Genomic DNA, 17,980 nt, shown 5'->3' on the forward strand with positions numbered 1-17,980 from the left:
AAATGACGTGGAAACGTGCAAGTAGAAAGCCAAGCTTGCAAGCAGACAGTGTGCAGCTTTTTTTATCTGCTACGAAACTGTCTGATTAAAAACGTTAGTCTTGCGCATTGTAAGTACTTGCATCCTTAGAAGAACTTACTTTTTCCTGCCAAATATGAAAAAAAGATATCCCAGCCTCGCACAGAGCAAACTACCTGACACGCTTCAAATAAGGTTCATTCATTCATTCATTCATTCATTCATTCATTCATTCATTCATTCATTCATTTATTCTATCATTCATTTATTCATTCATTCATTCACGTGTTTAGTGATCAGGAAATACATGTGACAAATTCCTAAATAGCATGAATGACAGTTCGCATCACCTAAGCGCTTTGATGTAGAGCTGAACCTATTTTGTTCATCCATACACCGATTACACTGAGCTATGACTGCGCACCATAATAGCTTGCAAGATAACATGCGGCACTGCTGAACACGAGGATGGGGTTGCCGTTCTTGTTGCCGCCCCGAGGGTGGGGTTGCCGTACTTGAAAGGAGCCACAGGTGGCCAATATTATTATGAAGTTTTCTACTCTAATGTCTCTCATGATCGAATTATAATTTTTCAAGTACCACCCAGGGATTCATTGACATTGAGCGGCGATCTTAGTGTCCCTCTGTGAAAAACTGAAGCTTTTTATTTACTCGGGGAAGTCGCAATACCTATTGCGGACACAAAATAGCAGCACTTGTCGTTGACCTAATAAATGAAGAAGATTTGGTATATAATGCTAATAAAACAATGCTTAAGAAATAAGTGTTCACAAGAGAATGCACTGACCAAGCGGAACAATGCTAATCTGGTGCACGTACCCGTCTCTATACATTCTCTTGTGAACGCGCCTTTACAATAGATAAGTGTCTGTTGAATCTGTCCTAGCATGTCATTGACAAATGACATTGCAGCTGAAGGCGTTCAAGGAAGAGCTGAGGTTCTTAGGGAAGACGCACCTGGTCGGTTGGCTGTGAGAGTGATATTGCGTTTCACGACAGATTATTGGACTCTTATGTTGCATTCAGACGACGGACCAAATCCGAATATGGCGGGACGGACGGCGTGTCACGTGACCTCACATCAGCAATTCTCCTCGTCCGCGACTCGTTCGCGTGGCTCGCAAACGAATGACCCGAACCTGTTTCTCACATCGGGATTCTGGCGGGAGAAAGCCGATACTTCAGCGGATTAGCTCAGGGTTTCTGGCAACCAGTACACTTTTCGTCTGCTCGGGGCATGTCCTCCGTGGCTCGCGGACAGCTGCATGACTGGTCGGCATCATCTACGCTTGAGCATGGTTTACTTAGTTTCCGGGGGCTCTGTTCTCAGTTGATTAAATACGCAGAAATCACTTTTGGTGGTTCGCGGAATGTCGCCGCCGTCGTTTGACACGCGAGATTCTTAGTCGTCATGGTGGTGAAATATTCTGACGTCTGCAACCGGTGACGTGCCGCTTTTAAAAAAGGATGGGAGACGTGTTCAGAAGTTCTACAAGTGGGGAACAATGTAGTTGAAAGAACATTCTGACAGCAACTCTCTTTTCTCCTGAAAGAATAACACTCCTCGTTCATTTGTCACAACGTGACAGTCATCACAGCCAAGCGTCGCTTCTTGCGGGCATCCATGTTGAATACTCTCAAACCTGTCTGCTGCCAGCGGGTGCAGGTGAGCGCCGAATCTGCTGTCGTGGGTAATCCGGCTGTTTTCTCCTAGGACACCATCCGTTGTGTGGATGAGCCTGCAAGCGGATCATCCGCGGATAAGCCGTCCGCGTCCACGACAAATCCGGATTCAATCCGTCGTCTTAACGCACTATTACTTACTAGGCGCTTGTGCACGTGCTGTGCGATGTGCCATCTCTCTGTCCATTTTCTCTCTTTCCTCACCTTCTTTCGATCTCCCCCATCCCTCTCCAACGTGTAGGGGTAGCAAAGCGGTTATTCTGAACTCGTTGACCTCCCTACCTTTCCTTCGATATTATTATATCTTGTGTGTATTCGAGCATTTATTTTTTGTATTTCTGCATTGAAGCAGCAGAGCTCTGTAGAATAAGAGAGCATACTGGAATGGCAAAATATCCTAGTCAATCAGGAACCACTCGCCACACTCAGTATCACAATTGCACAAATGAAACAACTTATTGAATTCCCTTCGACACAATTTTTGCAGACCCACCCTCGTGCGTGCTATACACGAGCAAGAATTCGGAGGGCCAGGTGACACTTATATGTGAAGTGGACGCCAACCCAGCGCAGGTCAACATCACCTGGATGTTGGGCAACGAGACGATCGAGCGGAACGTTTACTCGGAAGGACTGCGCAGCATATACACCGTGCCCGACTCGACAGCGCCCGAGTACTACGGCCTCTACCTCTGCCAGCCCAACAACTCCCTGGGAGGCGCAGAGTGCGAGTACCGAGTGAACGGTCCCGGCGGTAAGCTTCACCTTTCGCATATCACCATTCAGGAACAAAACCGATTTGGCTTATACAAATTTTCATGTATACACCCGTCACTATGCTCGATTGCTGACCCGAAGGCTGCGCGATTGGGTCCCGGCTGCGGCGGCTGCATATTGATTGAGGCGAGAAAATGAAGGCTCGTTTATTTAAACGTTAAGGAATCCCAGATGATCCCAGACAGCGTCCTTCATAATTATACGGTGGTGTCAGAAAGAAAAACCGCAACATTTTACTACTTATTTATTAAGCTGTGTGTGTTGCTTAGCTTAGAAAGGAGATGACAAGGACTTGAAGAATTACAGGCCGATCAGCTTGTTCTCTGTAGTGTACAAGCTATTTACAAAGGTAATTGCTAACAGAGTAAAGAAAACATTAGAATTCAATCAACCAAAGGAACAAGCAGGATTTGGAACAGGCTACTCAACAATTGACCACATTCATACTATCAATCAGGTAATAGAGAAATGCTCAGAGTATAACCAACTACTATACATAGCCTTCATAGATTACGAGAAGGCGTTTGATTCAGTAGAAATATCAGCCATCATGCAGACACTGCGGAATCAGGGCGTAGATGAAGTATATATAAACATTCTGGAAGAAATCTAAAGGGGATCAACTGCTACCATAGTTCTTCGTAAAGAAAGCAACAGAATACCAATCAAGAAGGGTGTAAGGCAGGGGGACACAATCTCCCCAATGCTATTTACCGCGTGCTTACAGGAGGTTTTCAGAAGCCTAGAATGGGAACAGTTAGGGATAAGAGTTAATGGAGAATACCTTAGTAACCTGCGCTTCGCCGATGACATTGCATTGCTGAGTAACTCAGGGGACGAATTGCAACTCATGATCACGGAGTTACACAAGGAGAGCAGAAAGGTGGGTTTTAAAATTAATCTGCAGAAAACGAAAGTAATGTACAACAACCTCGGAAAGGAACAGCGCTTCGAGATAGGTAATAGTGCACTTGAAGTAGTAAAAGACTATGTCTACTTAGGGCAGGTAATAACCACAGAGCCTAACCACGACATTGATGTAACTAGAAGAATAAGAATGGGGTAAAGCACATTCGGCAAGCACTCTCAAATTATGACAGGTAGATTGCCATTATCCCTTAAGAGGAAGGTATATAACAGCTGTATCTTGCCGGTACTTAGCTACGGAGCAGAAACCTGGAGCCTCACAAAGAGGGTTCAGCTTGAATTGAGGACGACGCAGCGAGCAATGGAAAGAAAAATGGTAGGTGTAACCTTGAGAGACAAAAAAAAAAGCGGAGTGGATTAGGGGACAAACGGGGGTTAAGGATATCATAGTTGAAATAAAGAAGAGGAAATGGACATGGGCCGGGCATGTAGCGCGTAGACAGGATAACCGCTGGTCATTAAGAGTAACTGGATTCCTAGAGAAGGAAAGCGGGTTAGGGGGAGACAGAAGGTTAGGTGGACAGATGAAATTAAGAAGTTTGCGGGTATAAATTGGCAGCAGCAAGCACAGGACCGGGTTAACTGGCAAAGCATGGGAGAGGCCTTTGTCCTGCAGTGGACGTAGCCAGGCTGATGATGATGATGATGATGACGTTGCTTAGCTAGTTTCCACGTTTCTTATTCTTTTCTCCTATCTTCCTATATTTCCTCGTCCCGAAAGAGTAGGGCACACTCGGCATGACATGACGTTGCACCAGCTGTGCGAAGCGAGTGGTTGCTAGGCAACAGAGCCTCGAGATGTTTTCGAGATATGGTTGGACACATTACAGCTAGCTTAAACAGCTTAAGTGTTAAAAAAATCACAGCATATTCATGGAGTGAATGATGATGAGTGGGGCGAAGCGTCCATCAGCCCGTCCGTGCTTCCGTTCGTTCTTACTTCCGTCGGCGCGACCATCCGCGCGTCCATCCATACGTTCGTCCGTCTGTCCGTGCGTCCACTCGCGAGTCCGTCCATCCATCTGTCCGTTCGTTCCTGTGTCCATCCGTCCGTCCGTCTCCTAATCTGTCTGTCTGTTCGTCCATGCGTCCATCCGTGCGTTCATCTAGTGAACACTCCAAGTATAGCCATCGCACATCTCCTGTGGCACATACCCGCTCCGCGCGTCCATACATCCATCCGTCTGTCTGATAGTCTGTATGTCCGTCCGTCTGTGCGTCCGTTCGTACGTCCATCTAATGAACACTCCAAGCACCGCCATCTCCCATCTCGCATCCCCTGTGGCACTTACCCGCTCTAGAGTGGGTATGTGCCACCGGTGGCTATGTACTACTCCATACATACGGAGGATGGACAGACCACACCCTAAGAAATTTCGCCCTTAAAAGGAGTCCGCAGAAATTGCGTCATCGTCAGAATGTTTCATAAGTTTGGTTACTGTTCGGTTTTCGAACACTCGCTTTCCTTTCATGTGATTAGCACGAATTCATTTCTACAGGAAACTTGCTTTTAGTGATGTGCGTATGCCAAAAGAGAGGAAACCTTCGCAATCGGAGCGAAGACTGAGGGTGTGTGACAGCAACTCTCCCACCTCCGTATAGCTCAAAACAAATTTATCTTAAGAACATTGTGTAAAAGCCAATGTGTTCGCATTTGCGAGTCTCGTGAAGTATGAACACATGAACGTATGGTTCCGGGTGTGTTAGTATGAAATTATTAAATCTGGGTACTGTCACTGTTAAATATAATAGCAAGGAACCGAGAAGAGTTTAATCATGCTCAATGCAAGTGTTGCGCCAGTTACGGCCTTGCAATGCCACTTCTGGCGTAAACTGTGGTCGAAGATACAAAAAAAACAACAAAATAACATAAAAACCTAACAGACCCGCATGCACAAATAAATACACGTAAAATGCACTAGCATGAGAAGAGAATATAAGACAGTTCACATTATCATTTATATCCTGTAGTTTCAGACTATCTGGGTGTAAGGTTGGTGAAGGGTGGAATCAGACACAAGTACAAGAACGTTTAACTTTAATTAAAATAATAATGATGATATGGTCAGTACACTATTAAACCAAGACCCTGTTTCAAGTTTTGATGAAAAGTGAAATGACTGACAGCTTGCTGATGAATCTGGTTCCCACAAATAAGATATTTCCCGTTTCTTGCAGATGCCTACAACCATGTATACCTGGACGATGAGCAAGTTATGATGATTACGGGCATCGCGGGACTTATCGTTTTAATATTCATTATTATCATCGTTGTTCTGGTGCTTATAATGAAGAGAAAGCGGCGGAGAGGTAAGCACATTGCTCTGCATAGATTTTTCATCTGCACGCTGACTAAACCTTTATATTTGACTAAGTCTTGTAAACGCTTTCGCGAATAATCGAGCTTTAATTAACTTTTCTGACTGAAAATTTGAAAAATATTGAAACAGAGGTCTAGCGAGACAAATGCCCGACGCTTGATGATGTTCTATGGAATTTATTTGAGCTGCTGCTTAGTCTAACAATATGGCTTCTTCACACTGCCCGTGTCATTGCAAACGCCACCGGAGTTCCCTGGCTTGGCATGTTCATGTTTTTTTATTATTATGGCATTCTTGGAAAGCATATCTGGCGATGGTTCAGTTATTGTACAAGGCTACAAAGCGTCAAATCTGGTTGACCGGCAAATAACTTTACTGTGTAGAGTTTAGATGGCGAAACCAAAGCTGTTCTGCGTGAACTCAATATCTCATTTTGCTCAGTAACAAGACAACCCAGTGGTTTATCCACGGTAAGTCACATCTTGGAGTCAGATGTTGTGTGTGCTTATTACAGCTGGACCGAAAGAAGCAATTGAAGATCGACAAACGTAAGTACATTTAGCTACTTTGCTATAAATTTTTTATTAATTTTTCCAAAGAAGTAACAACCACTCCTTCCCCAATGTTGTTCACTAATAATCCCGGGCTTTTTTGTGTTGTTGCATGGCTTGCACGAGCAAATTGCTTTCGTGACGCTGGTAATCCTGCCTCAAAATCATTAACTGCAGTAAAACATGTTCGCTTAAAATGTATTAATTTCAATCACAATACATTGACCTTTACTTTACTCATTCGTTTTTGTTGATATCTGGATTTGCTGATCATACTACCTCATAACCACTTGCAGATAGTTCAATTGGTAGTTAATCTCATTTCGCATGCTCTTTCTGTGCTATTTTTGTGCTATGTTCAGCTCTTTTAACGAAGTCCACGTAAAGCGACTACCCCGATTAACCAACTGACATCCAATAGAACTTGGGCAGCTTTCAAATATTTATTGGCATACATGAGCAGCACTCAGAATATCTTGCATATGTAGGGACAGTATGCTTAAAATTGTGGCAAAAATGACAGTAAGTGTTTATATCGTATTAAAATGGCGAAAAATGGTATAGATCAAAATGTACTTGAAGTACTTGACGTTTACTGAAACTTGAGTAAACTTACATAAAATAAAGTTAGGAATCAGTTAAGAACACTTTTCTTTGCTGACGCTAATTTCTACCTTAGACCGGAAGGACGTCTAAGCCTGAGTGAAGATTTGAGCATCCACAAGGCTGACTTCCACCCACCTTATCTGCAGAACGGTAGCACCACTGATATCACGGGAAACTCAGGTAGATGCCCTTAACATTGTTTTTTGTGCACCTTAAAATGATTCATAATGCGTTATCAGCGTGAAATCCTTGTACTTTTCTGGACACAATGCTTTGCGCACGTCTCTGTCGAGCTGCGTCAGCAGTGCATGCAAAGTGCAATTTGTTTTAACTACCACAAACCGTACTCCAAGCAAATGAACATTTGTTGGTGTTTATGGTATTCCGGTGTAAAATTTAGCGTTTACCCTAGTTGGCGGACGTAAGTGGGCCAGACTGCATATGATTGTGTACGCCATGCCATCCCACACAGGAAGTATATCAGTACAGCTGAATGTCTTTATTACGCGGTATCGACTGCAGCATCAAGTATGGTGCATGATGGTCATGTTCATAAACACTCGGCAATTATTCTCGAGAACAACCACCGATTTGACTTCCTCACTCATTGATCCCTTTGTATGCGCAAATGGTTCACTAATACCTGCAGCTGTAATAATGCCTGATTTGCTTCACTGCCTTTCCATTCATCTGCATGAAACCCGCCTGTACGTAATGGCTTTTCTGCAGCTACAAATACATTTCACAGTGTTTTTACATCGGTGATCATGGCATGAAACTCAGGAGGGGAACTATAACCTTTGAACAAAAGGCTTGCATGAAGCACTAGTTAATGCGCATAACTTCACTTCCTTCGCGTAGAGTTGAAGTGATATTCATAAATTTTTTGGACATAGCATTGGATCAAAGTCCGTTGCATATATAATGATTAAGGTCATGTGTTCTTAAAAGCCTCTCAAGATACAATTGTCTCAAGAGAAAACTAATCAAATTAATAGAAAACTAAGCTAGTTGCAATGTTAGGTATACGGCTAGCAAAAGCGATCAGACAACAAGGGCCTGGACTAAGAGCCAGAAGGCGGAATGCTTTTCTCACAAACGATTCGTGTTCGTTGCTTTCAGCTGGCAGCCTCCATTAACGGTATGTCTAGCACCGCGATTGTTACGCATTTCGCTTTGGTGATAATTATGAATTTCGACTAGTACTAATACTCAGCGTATGCTTGTCCGCCAAGGTGGATCTGTGGCTAATGTACTCGGCTGCTGGCCGGAAGGTCGCGGGTTCGATGCTGGCCGCGGCGGTTGCATTTCAGTGGAGGCGAAGTGGTAGACGCGAAATGGTAGAGGCCCATGTACAGCCACGGCCACGTCTCTGTAGAGCGCTCGAGCAGCCGGTTGTTGCTCTGCAGACCAAAACCTTGAGGCGGTTTCGAGCTCTGAGATGGTGTATCAGGAGCATGCATGGCCTTAGTTGTGAGCCTGATCATGTCAGAGCCTGATACTGCCCCAAGGTTTTGCCCCGCAGAACAAAAAACGGCTTTTCGCGTGCTCTACACAGATGTGGCCGTGGCTGCACTGTACGATGTCAGTACACGTTAAAGAACACCAGGTGGTCAAAATTACCGAAGCCCTCCATGTCTGGGGTTTCGCGATTTAAAACCCCGGTTATTATTTTCAGCATATGCCTGCCGACCGACCAACAGCAGCGAGCAGCTAGCCTTAAATGTTTGGTCAGTGCGGCCGCAGAAACATAGCAGTGTAACATACCACAGCCAGACATAATTTCTCAAACGGGCTGTTTACTTTAACGTTTACCTGCCGCCTTTCGTTCTTTGAGTATGGTACGTAAATGTAACAGCAATTGCTGGCATTTGAAAAGCTTATTGTTTGCGTTAATGCAGAATAACAGAATTACTTAGAAAAGATGATGTCAGCGCTCGCGTTTCCCACTCGCAACCCATGCCATGATCACTAAGCTTGAGTCCTGTGTTAAATGTTGCCTCTTCCTTTCCGTTCCCGGTATGACGTAATCCTCTCCTTCTCACTTCGTACCCTGCCCTGTAACACGCACGCCTGGCATGCTGTCTCACCATGGCACCACCACTCCCTCTGCACACAGTGATTGCATTCAAGCGAGTTGACGAGGCCAGACGGAAAAGAAGAACCGTCTCAGGTGAGGAACGTACTGGCTGTGTGGACACTCCGACTCTAACTGAATAGTATTTATTTTTATTATTCTTTTTCACGCAGAACAGCTTTGGTGCGCGCATTGAGAAAATATACATGTGACTTGACTTCTTTTTTGTACGATAGAGGAAGCATTGCTTGTTTTTAATCATTTCACTCTCTTTTAGAGTCTTTTCGCGGTACTAACACAAACGACCTCGTCTTGGACAGTGATATGACGCGAAGCAATGAACATGCTTTTGATATTGCTGCATTCAAAATGCAAGGACATGTCTAATCGTCCTTGTTTAAGTCAGATGCTTGGATGATAGGTACAACATTGAAGGCTTAAATCAAATTTTCGAGGCTCGGATCTCACTGATTATATGCTTTTTTAGTTTACCTCAATTCCCTTCAATTTACGTCCTAATTATTACACTAGAGTTAAGGATAAAAATTGTTGTACCTATACAATAAGTCCTTGGACTCATTTTCTGTAAAATTCATTTGGTTCAATTTGTGTCAAAAAGCAATCGAGTGTTCGCGACGCTTGTGCCCTTGCGATAGCAGAATGGATGAGGCGTTTCTACTCCAAATCAGAAAAGCGACAGCTTGAATCACCGTGCCTGCACTGTATACCCCTTCCGGTGTGAATTGTGGTGCTCTGCCTGCAAATGCGTCAAATTGGCATCGCACGACTCTCAGAAGTGTTCATTCCGAGGTATCGTATTCCAATGAAAGTAAATGAAGGAATGTGTCATTTTGTACCAGTTTTAGTAATTATAGTTGATTAGCCTGTTGCCTAATTGAGTATCTTGTTATCCTGTAATCAGTTAGCTTCAATTTGTTCATAAAATCGTAAATTAACACCAAAATGCACGCACAGTTAGTTTTTGGTTGTACTTATTTAAAAAAAAATTTTGAAAGCTTCTGGAAGGTGGTACAGCACACGATCGTCGAACGTAGTAGTGTCTCTAAGAAAATGATTGTTTGAAACAATACGCAGCACAATGAAGTTAATTAGCTGTTAGATGTCTACTCAGAAAGATTGCACGAATGTGCCCATTGGTCTTCAAGCCGTTTGAAGAAACACGCGGTGCGAAATGAGACTTTGAAGTTCATGTGTACAATGGTACACACGGCACCTTTAGGGGATACAAAAATAAGTCAACAAATCTGTGGATATTGTGGCTCAGAGAAGCCGTCGAAGTGGCGATACGAGTGCTACGCTGAGACATGGAATGTCGTTGCACCGGTTCCAGCAGATGATAAAAAGGTCGCTGTTGAGTGGACGCAGTGGTTTTCAATGGGGCGTACTGACAGCAGCTTTTGCTAACTCACGATAACAATAATAAAAATGATAGTAAAATCAAGCTTCCCGTCGTATACCTCCTTGCTTTCGCAGATCTCAACAGCCCGGTGAAGGCAAAGTCAAAGGCTGGAGCCGAACCGGTGTACCAGAACGTCGAAGACAAGACGGAAAACGGGCCCCCATCGATGGCGAACAACGAGCCTGAGAACAGGGCCACGTACGAGAACATGCCTTTCCACCCTCAGAGAAATTCCAAGGGGGTAAGGGCATGACACGCACCAATACCCTTTCCAGTGGTCTTATACCGTGCTTGAACCACACAATTTTCTTCATCAGCCACTTGCGCGCTCACATAAAAAAAGAACTAATAAGTTGAGCGCTTTGAGGGCAATCGACTTTGGGCGGCCAACAGGCGACACCGCTAATGAGCTTTGCCCACCCGCTAACGCTAGCAAAACTGGCGGTGACAAGCTATAGCGTAAACGCAGTGAGTTAGCCTTTTTTCTCTCCCTTCTTTCTCGGTCACGACTGCGCAAAGGAATGAGAAACAAACCCCTTTCGCTTTGCAGTTTCCGGCCCCTAGGTCGCAGCGCTTTGCGCTAATTGTGTTTTCCAAGCGTTAGAGCTCCTCTGTCTCGTTTCCGCAGCGGCTCGACAGTAACCACGACTCTCTGTGACCTTCTAACCAATCGTAGTGAAGTGGCTGCTTGTGCATTGACAGCGACTAATGCTCCGAACAGGCCCAAAATAACGCAAGCTTCCCAATACGCTCGCTAACTTGAAGTCATTCGTCGTGCTTGTTCTGGCTCTTGAGTCAGCGACAACTCGACAAATAAAAACACTGTGTTGAGTTAGTGAGCATTTTCACGACTGTTTGTACGGTAGTATGAAGAAATCAGAAAAGTTATCGCTGCAAATCATTATTTGCGACTGGTAAGTTGTGTATTCGGAATTGAATGCCGGAGAGTAATGATATGTGACATTAGAGTAGTGTAGAATAATGAAAAATTCTAATGCAAAGTACTCAGTCTTTCTCGGTTTTTTTAGTCAGTACTAGTCGTGTGTTTTTAAATGCAGCTTTCAGATTGGATACTAATTATGAAATTACATTTCAAACCGTAAAGATGTTATTTAGATACAACGACTTTTGCACATTAATTTGGGTGTCCTATTAAAGGTTATTACCAGAAGAGCTTGTTAACCTACTCAGCGTGCGGTTTCACCTACTTCCACGTCATTTGCCAGAGCCTGTTGAAATGTTTAGTGCCCTTCCCAATTACATCCCGAAGCACTGCAAGCACTCGTTTTCTTTCCCCAAACTCACGCTGTTGCAAAAAGCGACATGCTTCCGTAATAGCCCGTCAGTGTTTGCATACGTCTTGTGTGTCCAGTCTTGCGTTTCTTCATTAACCCACCCTCTTTCGGCACGTGTACCTCCCGCACCAAAAACAGTGTCCCTCAACGGCGTCGACAGTCACGTCCGAGTCGACGGTAACCACGTCAGCCTCGGACGCGCCGTCGCTAGGCAGCTGCAAGGGCCTCAAGCCGACGTCATCCTCGACTGCGACGCCTCCGCCGTGCCAGAGGGACGAGCGACGGCAGCCGACGCACTACGTGAACGTGATGGCACCGGCGCGAGCCTTCCCAGACCCCGTGCACGCGAGCATCAACGGCGTAGGACTGCCGCCGCCGCGGCCGAAGAGCACAAAGCCGGGCAGTCACGTCTCGACTCCCGTCGGATCCCTGGGTCGCCGCTCGGCGACTCCCATGAGGACCGAATCGCGCAACGGTTATCGCAATGGCGCCGATGGCGTCCCTGGTTACGGGCTGCCGTCGAGCAGAGCGCACTCGCCCATGATGATGCAGCAACAGTACCACCACTACCCGAGAGCGGCCCTTCGCGACGAGGACGCAAGCGACGGTGGAGACTTGCCGCTCTCGTCGACGCCGAAGGTCAGTCGCCACCCAGCACGCGTGCGCGCACACACTCGGGGACGCGTCTTTCTCTCTCTTCTTTATCTCTCTCTCTGCCTTCCTCTACTCTCTTCAGCCCATTCCTCGCCAAGAGGCCGGTGACACTTCACTGAACTGAACTGTGGATGGCACAGGTCTTTTTATCATTTTCACTTTTTCTTGTTTCCTGGATACAAACCTTCGACATTTGGGACTGTGGAAATGCGTGCTTTTCTTCCTGTGCTTGTTTTTCTGGTACCGATCTTCTGGAACTTTCACTTTTCACGAAATACGGTCATTTGTTCGTTTTGTTGCATCAATGACCTCTCCTTTCATGCTTCGTTCCATTAATTGTCTTGCTATTACTGCTCAAAGTTTCACTGTGAAGGCCTCACGCGCTGAAGGAATTCTATACGACTTCCTGCGTTATACCGCATTTAGGGTGCACCATCTTAGTTCATCTCACAGAGCGTGTTTTTCATAACATTTGTAGTGGAAAGCAAAAGTATGCAAAAAACTCGCTCATGCTTTGTTCTTACCGGAGGCAGAAGCAACGAAGCACGGTATTTTCGGTTTCAAAGGCCGTTGCTTCCGGAACCGGTAACAACTTCTTTTGAAACGAGAAAATCGTAGAGTTTCCTATACTAGGGTACTCTTACTGGCACTGCGATCGTTGAGCCACCGCAGGAACTATTGGTTGTGCACAACGTTGTCTAGTCTTCGTGCTTGCAGGCTTCGGGCACTCTTGTGGCTTTGTTTATTGCTGTGTTCAAGTTTTTTGCCCCGCCGCAGTGGTCTAGTGGCTAAGGTACTCGGCTGCTGACCCGCAGGTCGCGGGATTGAATCCCGGCTGCGGCGGCTGCATTTTCGATGGAGGCGGAAATGCTGAGGCCTTGTGCTCTGATTTGGGAGTACGTTAAAGAACCCAAGGTGGTAAAAATTCCCGGAGCCCCCCACTACGGCGTCTCTCATAATCATACGGTGGTTTTAGGACGTTAATTCCCACATATAAATCAATCATCAATCGGGTTCAAGTTTTGTCTCTAATAAAACAAAAGCGGACCGTGGTCAACTTCGTGAAACGACTTAAATTAGTGAGCCTCAAAGTTTGAGGTGATGAAGTGTAACTGCTGACCATTTGCTGACTGTCGTCTCGTGACAAAGCGGCTTGCAGCCACGCTAAACCAAGCGGAGCCGAAAGAATCATAATTAGTCAAATTTGTGCACTATCCATCATTTCCATGCTGGCGGAAGCTCCGTGTGTTGCAGCTCTTAGAGAACCTAGCGCGCAGTTCCCTGCGCTGTATTTATAGGAAACTCCGAGGGGAAAAATCGTGGCAATGGCGTCCAGTAGTGAGGTGCTACACACGTGTCCAATGGTACTAAACGGTGATATAGAAGTATCACCCGTTGGAAGTAAAAAAAGAAAAAAAAACAGCTCGACCAACATCCAACTCAATGCGGCTCTGAGGGTATCTAAGCTTTTTATTCTTGCGTTTCAAAAAAGGAAAACCTTAAGTATGATATAAGCACGAGCGCGTTGAGGTGACAAGATAAGCTTAGATCGATTCAAAGGTCTTTTTTCGCATAGATCTGATAGCTAAGGTTTGATTTGGGTTGTTGTACCCCTCCTCCATCGTTTTACGGGCACTTTTGTGCCCTTCTGTCACAGTGTACTGAATAATATCATGTCTTACATTTATCATTACGTATATATTAATCCCTATCACACTGAACAGTTGTGTTTCTCCCCGTAATGTTATGTGTACGTGGTTCATAAAGAATTGCTGTATCATGCGCCTTCAATATTTCATGGATTGGTAGTCATTTTACGATGTCGTTGTTCAGGCGCATAGCCTGAAACGTTTTTCGGGGGGAAGGGGGGGCACGACCTTGATTTCGTTAAGGGCACCCCCTTAATATTGCTATTTTTCACTTTCTCTGCCATGGCGAGAAAAAAAAAACTTTGGGGGGAACGGGGGCATGTGCCTGGTGTGGCACCCCCTGGCTTCGCCCCTGTCTAGAGGAAGAAGCCACGAACGACTTTTTTTTTCAGCTCGTCTTCGCCGGTGACTTGACAAGCTGCAAGTACATCTAATCACCAGTATTTATTCTAACCGACATGTTGCAATAATTGTGCTTATGTCACTACATATTCACGTCCCCAGAGCAAACTTTGTGACGCAAAGTGGCACTAATCTCGCAACAGTTCAAACGTTTGTCGCTCTTGAGTTGTGCTGGCATGTGACCGCTCGCTAACTGCATGCTTCTGTTGGTGTTTCTCCCTTCCCTCCCTGCCCGACACATAACTGTCCTGCCGCCCGCTGGTACCTGCGCTTCCGGCACGGCACCGGCCACAGGTGCAACTCCTGCGCACTAACCACCGTGAAGGGGTCGTGTACGCAGACCTCGCGTTGCTCAACAACTCGCACAAAGCGGCTGTCCTGTCCTCTAGAAGGGAAGGCGGTCCCACGGAGTACGCCACGCTCAAATTCCACCAAACGCTAGACAACGCAGCGGCCGGTAAGTGGTCTGCGTTTGTCAGATGCTCCGATGGCGTTAGTTCTGCCACAGCAGCGTAACAAAAGTGCTAGTAGGTCCGCGTATTCCAGTGTGTTTGTTTATGAGTGTAAGCATCGGCAATGCAAGATAAAATGTGCAAATTTTGGCTTAGTATTAAAGAAATGCAGAAACATCGAGATAGATGTCGCATTTTTCTGCGATACCTTTTGAAAACATCACTGTCTTGTTACTTGCGCACATGTCAAAGCAAATGTTACCATAGAAACACATGTGTGATTGATAATATCCAGCTAGCAAAATACTTTTTGATTGACTGATTAGCTATTCTCTGTTGAGAAAGACTAATAGTTATGTTGGAGATTACTGTAGAGAATTAAATATAGGTGTGTCATTTTAACCGGCCACCATTGTTACGCGTCGTAACGAAGAGAATTGGCCGAAATCTTTGTAATATAGTATAGCATAGCTCAACATTGGTCAAAGTGCAGCAATGCGCCGCACTATGCAGAAAGCGTAGGGCTGTTTCAATTCGTAAATAGCGTAAAATGCGCATCCATGTATTAACTAACTGTAAAACATGTGTCAGTCATATCTTAGTTGTCTATCACAATTATTGTGTGTAGAATAAAGGGAGGTTTGTGAAAGTTTATGTAGTGCAAGTACAATGTGCCAACCACAAAAACTGTGAAGGTGCTGCAAAGTTCAGTGCTTAGAATGAATTTCCGTGGGCTGCTTACGCTAAACAATACATTATGTTAGGCCCGTTAGTGCATCGTTACTTGAACGACGCCGCGCAAGCTTAGAACTGAGAAGAAACAAGGAGCGACATTCCTTATGTCTCTTCTTTATTTTATTCTCAGCTCTAACATTGAACCACGTCTTTCAAGTAAGTGCTCACGTTGCTTACGAAAGCTTACGCTAGCTCCCTTTCTTTCTTTTCCGCGTTCTTTCCTTCTCACTTGCGCAGCCTTACAGGCCCGATATCAATGACGAGCTCCTGTACGCTGACATGTACGAGGACGTGAAAGCTGGCCGGATGCCGGACCCTCGCCTGGTCAAGCCCCCATTGCCCCCAAAGGGAGGCACCGGCCCTCCGCCGCCACAGCCCCAAGTGCCGCCCAAGGCCCGCAAGAAGGCAGGCCGCAGTGGCGCCAAGTCAGGCGACTGAGCAACTGCTGCTCCCAGCACCAACCGCGCCGCCGAACTGCTACAGCAGCTTGATGCCGTCACGGGATTTCCACTGCAGTGAGGCCGACAATGTCAGGGCAGACAGGCCTCGGAATATCACGCGGAGTCTGCAATGGAACTTGAGTTAGGAGGCACCCGAGTAACACACATCAGTACTTCGCGAGGACATCCTCAAGCCCACGTCACGATCGAAGTGCACTCGGACTAAAAAGCAAAATGGCGCAGAATCTCTGAAACTCAAAGAAATAATTTAATTGCTTTTTTTACGGTGTCGAGGTCTTCATCCGGTATTTTTGCTTCAAAATGTCTAGACTTTTTCGGCTTTTTTTTCTTGCAACGTTTCTTGATGCTTTTGTGAACGTTCCATCACATAAACTGATGCGGCGTCTTTTCTAACAGAACCATCTAGATTAAGCTGTTGATGTCTCGGAATGCCAGCAAAAGCTATCGCTATCGTTAGGACTTTTCGAGAAAGCAAAAGCGATCTGCTAGGACTCCACTTACCACCCTAGTGAAGCGGCTCGCAAGTGATATTCTGCGCCTGTCTCTGCGTTCGCCTGAGGGCGAGGCAGTCTCGGTCTCGTTCTACCGTCGGGTGGTCTTCGAGACTCCGAACACGTCCGGCCATCGCTTCGATGACAGCACCTCCGCCTCCTGCTCGAGAGAGCTCAACAGGCGGTGTTCATCGAGTAGATCACCATCTGCTGCTGGCAGGAAGCTAAAGAGGCGCACGCCTTCTTACCTCGGTGGCCCGACGCCTGGCGGCGGTGATAACCTTCTCTCGGCACGGCAGCTTGCCGGCGGCGGCGTACTATTGATGAGTCATAGCTGGCGCGCGAACCGTCGTGTAAATATTCCGTCTTCGTTTCGCCCGTCGTCTCTTGGTTTGTGCTTGTGTTTTTTTCGCGTCATCGACTGGGTCGATGCGATATTCCGTGCAATGTACGCTAACGTAGCGAGTGAACGCTCGGCTGCCGACATTGGCGCTCTCTGAGAGAGCAACAGGGCACTTTCATGAACCATGCATGAATGATAGAGCGAGATGTCATGTCAGTATGGGGAGGTTTTAGGTGGCTGTTGTGTAGTGGAGGTTTAGAAGGACTAAAGAAAGAAAGAATTTCAACAAACGCCTCTGTAGATGATGATGCTGGAGAAAAGAAGGCTGAAATTCGATCAGAAGGAGTAAGACGATACTGCGTTATGTATATTATGTACTCCGTCACACAATTCATGCACAATGTAACCAAAAAATAAGAGGGATTCCATTGACTGGTGAACGGGGTTGCGGAGCTCAGCCTGAGACGCACCTATAGACTAAACCTGCTAAAAAACCTGATACTGCGACATACATCATCCGCATATTGTAGCTAGAATTGACGCGTTAAACCGTGAAACATTATGATTATTCTGAGAACGGCAATGCAGTGCACCAATCGTTGATTTTCAGCCTAAGTGTTCATTCGGGGTAGTCAATTTTATATTTTCGCTAAGTAATCTCTAAATATATACCTCTGTTTGGCATTGGCCCGGACAGAGATTGCTTGCCAGGTCGCTGCACCAGCAACGCGATTACCGGGCCAGCGATCCACTTTCGCAAGTGTCTCGCACAGGCTTAGGTGGCAGCGTCTGCGCAAGCTCCGATCCGCTCCGGCGTTCTTAACCAAACTAGACATCCCAGCCCCTGCTTGGGACAGCGGTAACTGAGAGGCTGGTGTAGCTTGGCTGGGCGTTCTACTCTTCACCCCCAACACTCGCCATACTCTCCCGGGGTTTTTCGAATTCTAAATTACGAAACGCCGCGCTGGGCAAATTGGCTGGCTCCGGTGGTGATTCCCACGGCGCGGGGCCTCACCCCTCGATTATCCCTTCCTTCGCCTCTCACTTGCAAACAGTGCCGCCGTGGAAGTGCATCCAACGACCGACCCCTCCTCTTT

At 46.1% G+C, this 17,980-nt stretch overlaps 1 protein-coding gene across 6 annotated transcripts in view; it reads left to right on the forward strand.

The window, feature by feature from the left end:
* The window catches only part of LOC119172207 (hemicentin-2), a 257,298-nt gene extending 241,011 nt beyond the window's left edge, over nucleotides 1–16,287 (forward strand). The window contains exons 10-18 of one of the 6 annotated variants that reach the window (XM_075893310.1): nucleotides 2,210–2,476; nucleotides 5,605–5,736; nucleotides 6,262–6,295; nucleotides 6,978–7,084; nucleotides 9,024–9,077; nucleotides 10,476–10,642; nucleotides 11,835–12,335; nucleotides 14,696–14,858; nucleotides 15,826–16,287. In XM_075893310.1, the coding sequence (XP_075749425.1) occupies nucleotides 2,210–2,476; nucleotides 5,605–5,736; nucleotides 6,262–6,295; nucleotides 6,978–7,084; nucleotides 9,024–9,077; nucleotides 10,476–10,642; nucleotides 11,835–12,335; nucleotides 14,696–14,858; nucleotides 15,826–15,848 (1,448 nt within the window). In that variant the 3' untranslated portion in view covers nucleotides 15,849–16,287. The remainder of the gene's footprint in view (nucleotides 1–2,209; nucleotides 2,477–5,604; nucleotides 5,737–6,261; nucleotides 6,296–6,977; nucleotides 7,085–9,023; nucleotides 9,078–10,475; nucleotides 10,643–11,834; nucleotides 12,336–14,695; nucleotides 14,859–15,825) is intronic. The other 5 variants (XM_075893315.1, XM_075893311.1, XM_075893313.1 and 2 more) reach the window with 5 other exon arrangements.
* The last annotated feature ends 1,693 nt before the right edge of the window (nucleotides 16,288–17,980 follow it).

This window comes from Rhipicephalus microplus, chromosome 4 (genome assembly GCF_043290135.1).
Source record: "Rhipicephalus microplus isolate Deutch F79 chromosome 4, USDA_Rmic, whole genome shotgun sequence".
In the NCBI taxonomy this organism is placed as follows: domain Eukaryota; kingdom Metazoa; phylum Arthropoda; class Arachnida; order Ixodida; family Ixodidae; genus Rhipicephalus; species Rhipicephalus microplus.